This window comes from Neophocaena asiaeorientalis, unplaced genomic scaffold, assembly GCF_003031525.2.
Source record: "Neophocaena asiaeorientalis asiaeorientalis breed wild unplaced genomic scaffold, Neophocaena_asiaeorientalis_V1.1 scaffold846, whole genome shotgun sequence".
In the NCBI taxonomy this organism is placed as follows: Eukaryota; Metazoa; Chordata; class Mammalia; order Artiodactyla; family Phocoenidae; genus Neophocaena; species Neophocaena asiaeorientalis.
Genome location: NW_020175485.1, coordinates 43,776 through 50,311, shown reverse-complemented (window position 1 = coordinate 50,311; position 6,536 = coordinate 43,776). Strand labels below are relative to the sequence as shown.

The following is a 6,536-nucleotide window of genomic DNA, read 5'->3' as shown; positions in this document are numbered from 1 at the left end:
GTCGACCTTCCCGAACTCCCATTTTAGCATTTTCCATCAAAAACACCTCCGAATCCAGCTTTGTCCTTCACTAAAATGCTTTACTACTAACCCAATATCTGCTGTTAGAAAGTACCCCCCTCTTCATTGTCTCAGAATTCTTTGCAGATAATCCCAAGTATCTTCTCTCAGAAGCTCCCGGGGGACCAGACGCCCGGTAGGAATTCTTCAGATACATAATCTGGCAGACAGCCTTTCCTGCACCAGTATTTGATAGACCCTTTCAAATTTTGGTTCTCACCACCCCTATCGGAGACTCACCTTCACAGTCTTGCCCAGGGCTCTACCTGTGCATTCAAAAGCAAACAGGTTTTCCCACCTTCTTTTAAGATCCTGTTACTCCACATCTTGCCTTATAGTCTCCCCTAGGGCCTTTCCAGTTGCCAATATCTTCATTCACAAGCCCTCAACTTCTGCTTTCAGCCTCATAGGCCCCTATATCGTTATCATACAACCCCTCCCCCAGCACACTTCCATCATACTAGATCCCCTTCTCAGCATCTGTTCAGCCTGCATGGTGCTCTGCATCATTAGTCACAGAAGCCCAGCCAGACTTCTCAATCTAGCCAGTGTCTGCTCACTCAGTCTTTTAGTCTGTTATCTTCCTGAGACTTTTTATCCTCCATTCCTAGGGAAAAGCAACTGTCTGAGCTCAGCCTCCTCTTTCCTCCCTCTCAGAGTAGCTCTAGTACCTAGCATGTCTTCATGTTTCCGTTCTTGAAATGAGGATGCTAGTACTTAAGTCTTTCTCTCCACCAGAGTTACCACTAACAAAAGAGAAAAGCCTCCCCGTATCTGGCTCCTTCGTCTAAAGATGTCCACTTTGCCACTATCGAAGAAACGTTGTATGTCTGGGCCTGATCCAAAAGCAAGTTCTGATTGCCCTTCTGCGTGTTCTGTAATGTTCAAAGTGCCATCAGACCCGACCAACGTGAGTGTCTTTTCCATAAATCTTGGAGGTGGGATGGTATTGTGGTTGGTGGGAAAGTACCTCTTATTTAAGCGTTTTTTTTTTTTTTTTTTTTTGCTGTCTTGCTGAAACTCTTTTCCCCTGCGTTCCTAGGGAATGCCAAAAACAGGCAGTGCAACAGACATAGATGAGGGTCTTTACTCCCGGCAGCTGTGAGTATGGCTGAGCCTGGGAATGTGAAGCAGGAGGGGGGCACAGAGAGGACAGAGTTGTGTGGGCCAAGCCCTGACCTAGAGTCTCCTTCAAATCTGGCAGGTATGTCCTGGGCCATGAGGTTATGAAGCATCTCCAGACTTCCACTGTGCTGGTGTCGGGCCTTCGGGGCCTAGGGGTGGAGATTGCGAAGAACATCATCCTTGGTGCGGTCATGACCAGGGCACTGCCCAGTGGGCTGACCTCTCATCCCAGGTACCTGTTCCTGTATCCCTTCCGCTTGCCCAAGCACCAAACCCCCTGGTGTCTGCATTCACTTCACTTCTTTCCTTCTTGTACCTCCTTGTAGTTCTACCTAAGGGAGGAGGACATCGGTAAGAACCGGGCTGAGGCATCACAGCCCCGCCTTGCTGAACTCAACAGCTCTGTGCCCGTCACCACCTACGCTGGGGCCTTTGTTGATGACTTCCTTAGTGGTTTCCAGGTACTTTGCAGCATCACCCTGCCTCCTGACTTACACTCTCAGATCCTTTTCCTGGTTGGTTTGCTCAGTATTTATTTAATGGACCAGCCCTGTGGGTGCTTGCCCTGGGGTTTCCCAGAGAACTTGGGCACTGGAGCTCCTGATGCAGCAGTAGGAACTTATCCTGGTGAATAAGGAAGGGAATTCAAAGATTCCCTACAAATCATCGCTGAGCAGGCTTTGCTTTGTTCTGTTTTGTTTTATTTGAGAATTGAAGCAAATGAGTGTAGGATTTGGGGATAAACCCAAACGTTAACTGCGAGCAGACTGTGACTCGTTGTTCGACTCCCAGGACATGCAGGGTTGTAGGCAGGCAGGAATGGGTGTTTTTCAAATAAGTGAATTAGTTGGTCTTCAAATTCCATCCTCCTAATACTGCTTTACTTTTCTTGTCATAGTGTGGGGTTTCATATTTCTCTTCATTGAGTTTTACCCTCACTGAGTATGACACACATACTTTGTAAATAGTTGTAGAAAAGGTCTGAACCAATAAGCTTTAGTCCTGACATTCTGCCAACCCCTGGCCTGCCTTTCTCTTTTATTTTCTTATTTCCCTTCACCCCAATGCCAGTCCCTTTGCATGAGCTTCCTTCTTGTTACAGGTGGTGGTCCTTACCGACTCTCCTTTGGAGGACCAGCTGCGGGTGGGTGAGTTTTGTCACAGCCGTGGAATCATGCTGGTCAAGGCAGACACTCGGGGTCTGTTTGGGTGAGCGCCTGCTTCTGCCTTTACCCCCAACTCCTCCCAGGCCCAGGCTAAGACCCCCTGGCTCCCAGTGCCGTAATGCTACTCTCAGCCCACCAGGTTTTCCACTCTCCATGTTCACCTCTCCCCAGTTGGCACGAGCACTGATTGTGGGCGGTGATGGCTAAGCTTTCTTAGGAAGTATTCACTATGTCTAAGGGTCTCAGGCACCAGTCCTGTTGTGTCCTTTTACAGGCAGTTGTTCTGTGACTTTGGAGAGGAGATGATCCTGATGGATTCCAATGGGGAGCAGCCTCTCAGTGCTATGATTCCTGTGGTTACCAAGGTAAGGAGATTGGCCCCAGGGGTTCTGGCAGGCATGTGGGTAGCCATAGTCCTCCTTTATGCTCCTGGTACCCTGATCCCACCTCTGAGGCTTTCTTTACTTCTCTTCCAACCAGGACAACCCTGGTGTTGTAACCTGCCTGGATGAGGCCCGACACGGGTTTGAGAGGGGTGACTTCGTTTCCTTCACGGAAGTTCAGGGCATGAATGAACTCAATGGCATCTCTCCCCTAGAGATCAAAGTCCTGGGTATGCCAAGACTGCGGGGGGCAAGAAATGGTTGCCCAGATCAAAGAGAGAATTGTCCCTGTGGTGTGGGCTGACCCACAGCCCAAGAGGTGACACATATCTGTAGTCTTGACTTGTACCAAAGTCCAAGAGGAGATGCCTCTCTGAAATCTGACTTGGGACTTAGAAGAGGTGTGTCCAGGTAGCCTTAATAAGGACATGTGAACTGAGCTACAGGCAGAAAAGGTTTATACCACTAGTATTTGATTCCATTATTATTTTTTGGCCCATTGACTATATCTCTTCCTTTCTTTAAACCGTTTTAGAATGTATAGTATAACAATCTCTAAGTAATACTTCATCACCACACATATTAAAGAAAAACTTACAACAAAATATTTCCACTTTCTGGTTCACCATTTGCTGTCGTCGTATATTTTGTGTAAGCCATAAACTTCTCAATACATTATTTTTGACTTCACAGTTACATTGTTGAAAAGATTTAAGAAAGCTTATTCTTACCCACATAATCACCATTTCCAGTATTCTTTTTTGTGGCTCTAGATTTGCATCTGATGCCATTTTTCTTCTGCCAAAGAAAGCCTTTAACGTATGTTGTGGAATGGGGTCTGCTGGTGGTGATTCTTTTAGCTTTTTAATGCTTGAAATCTCATTTTGCCTGTGTTTTTGAAAGTTGTTTTTACAGAGTGTAGCATTTTAGATTTCATTGCTTTAAAGATACTGCTCTATTGTCTCTCCTGCCTTCTTTTCCACAGGAAGTCTGCCATTCTTATCCTTGTTTTTCTGTATCTAATGTGCTTATTTTCTCTATCACTGATCTTAATCAATGGGATTATGATATACATTAGTATAGTTTTCTCCATGTCTCTTTCGCAGTTTATTAAATTTATATTAACTATGGGTTTATAGTTTTATCGAATTGGGAAAATTTCTGGCCATAAATTTTTTTGAAAATATTACTTTCGCAGCTCACTGCCACCCCATTATCTCTTTCCAGAATGCGAATTACGTGTATATTAAGCCACTTGACTCTTGTCTTTTTCTCCCACTCTTTGTTGTATTTCGGATAGTTTCTTCTACTTTGTTAAATCTCCTGATTTTTTCTTGTGTGTTAATTTTGTTAATCACATCTGTTATGTAAAAGCACTGGTCAAGAACATTAAAACCACCATTATAAATATATTTCACATGTCAAAGAAATTCCCAACAAAGGGGTGGGCCGAAAGAGTTTTTGAAGAAATAATGGCCAAAAATTTACAAATTTGATGAAAACTAAAGCCACAGATCCGTGTTCTGGTAAGTTTTGATGGATGGAAGGTAATTGTGAATGTTAGTTTTTTGGAGTTGCGTTTTGTGTTCCTTTAATATTTTTGAGTTTGTTCTAGAGAAATTATGTAGCTGCCATTGGGTCCTTTCAGGGCTTACTTCTTTTTCCCTAGAGTGGCATTTAGACATAGGGTACCTGTGCTGTCTGAAGAAATCAGCGTTGTGTTTTTTTGTGATGTGCTATACCTTATTTATATTTCTTAGTTGAAGGATAGTTGATTTAATGTTTAATGTTGTGTTACTTTTTGCTTTACAGCAAAGTGACTCAGTTATCTATATATACATTCTTTTTCATATTCTTTTCCATGATGGTTTATCTCAGGATACTGAAGAGAGTTCCATGTGCTCTACAGTAGGACCTTGTTGTTCATCCATTCTGTATATAATAGCTTACATCTGTTAACTCCAAACTCCCACTGTATGGGGGAGGGGGTTGGGGGAGGAAGGGAGTGGGAGGTTTTCCCATTCCTGTTTTGATAGTGCTGTTGGTCTTGGGAGGGAATGAATTGAGATAACCCTTCATTCTGTTCATCTCCCAGGTCCCTACACCTTTAGTATCTATGATACCTCCAATTTCTCTGACTATGTCTGTGGAGGCGTTGTCAGTCAGGTCAAAGTAACTAAGGAGATAAGCTTTGTGAGTATGAGCAGGAGGGTGTGCTGTAGGGTTCTCTACGTTTTTTACTTTTTTCATTCTGATATCTTGCTCTCCACAGAAATCCTTGCCCACTTCACTGGCAGAGCCAGACTTCGTGATAACAGATTTTGCCAAGTATTCCCGCCCTCCTCAGCTGCACATTGGCTTCCAGGCCCTGCACCAGTTCTGTGCCCAGCATGGCCAGCCCCCTCGGCCCCACAATGAGGTAGATGGGTGGGCAGGCCAGCCAGGTCCTTGAACCAAAGCTCCACTATGCCTCTTCATCTATTTAGTTTTTCTACCTCTCCCTCTCCCCACAGTGGTGCGATTGTTCTTTTTCTCCTTCCAGGAGGATGCAAGAGAACTGGTGACCCTAGCACAGGCTGTGAATGCTCAAGCTCTGCCAGCAGTGCAGCAAAAGAGTCTGGATGAAGACCTCATCCGGAAGCTGGCTTATGTGGCTGCTGGGGATCTGGCACCCATAAATTCCTTCATTGGGGGTGTGGCTGCCCAGGAGGTTATGAAGCTCAGTGCGAGTGGAGAAGGACAGTGCTGGGAGTGGGCCAGGTTCCTTCCTGGCCCTGCTGCTTGCTGTCCAGCTCTGATTAACCAGTGATCACTTCCTCTTTCTTACCCCCTCCTCAGGCCTGCTCTGGAAAGTTTATGCCTGTTATGCAGTGGCTGTACTTTGATGCCGTTGAGTGTCTCCCTGAGGACCAAGAGGCCTTTACAGAGGACACGTGCCTTCCAGTATGTGATTGGGGCCCATGGAGAAGGCATTATTGTGGTTCTTTTTAAGGTGCCTTTTCTCTAACCCTCTCTTCCCTTCACATGACTCAGTGCCAGCACCCTTATGATGGGCAGGTGGCTGTATTTGGCTCCGGCCTGCAAGAGAAGCTGGGCAAGCAGAGATACTTCTTGGTGAGAGATCCTTTTGGTCAAAATCTACCTTTATGTCCCCTAGCCTCTGGCCACCTCTTCTGGAGTCTCCTCTTGGCTTACAAGGGAGGGTGTTTGGTTGTACCCTCATCTCATCCCTTTCTCCATTTTCTTCATACCAGGTCCTTTATTCCCCAGTCTTGTGCCTCTTTCCTTAGATGACCATGAATTTTTATGGCCCTGGGACTTAAATATGCAGTAGTAGATCCTCTTACCCCTCTTGCCATCTCCAGAGAGAGTGAGGACTGATGAGTGGCTTTGTTAGGTCAGTGACCCTAACCATCTTCTGCCTCTCTTCTTGGCCACCTCCCAGGTGGGTGCAGGGGCCGTTGGCTGTGAGCTGCTCAAGAACTTTGCCATGATTGGGCTAGGCTGCGGGGAGGGTGGGGCAGTCACCATTACAGACATGGACACCATAGAAAAATCCAATCTGAGTCGACAGTTTCTGTTCCGGCCTTGGGATATCAGGGTGAGCGGAATGGACATGGTAAGTGGTTGAGCTTTGTTTCTCACTTTTCTCCTGTCTTTTTCTTGTTATCTGTCTTATTGCCTTAGGACTTGTGTGCATGTGTGTGTGTGTGTGTGTGTGTGTGTGTGTGTGTGGTACGCGGGCCTCTCACTGTTGTGGCCTCTCCCGCTGCAGAGCACAGGCTCTGGACGCTCAGGCTCA

The 6,536-nt window shown here is 46.0% G+C and overlaps 1 protein-coding gene across 1 annotated transcript in view; it reads left to right on the top strand.

Moving 5' to 3' along the window:
• Positions 1 to 723: 723 nt before the first annotated feature.
• LOC112415716 (ubiquitin-like modifier-activating enzyme 1) overlaps positions 724 to 6,536 on the top strand; it is a 21,460-nt gene continuing 15,647 nt past the window's right edge. Inside the window, exons 1-3 of the mRNA XM_024768867.1 lie at positions 724 to 970; positions 1,103 to 1,161; positions 1,265 to 1,395. Coding sequence (XP_024624635.1) covers positions 854 to 970; positions 1,103 to 1,161; positions 1,265 to 1,395 — 307 coding nt within the window. The 5' untranslated portion in view covers positions 724 to 853. The remainder of the gene's footprint in view (positions 971 to 1,102; positions 1,162 to 1,264; positions 1,396 to 6,536) is intronic.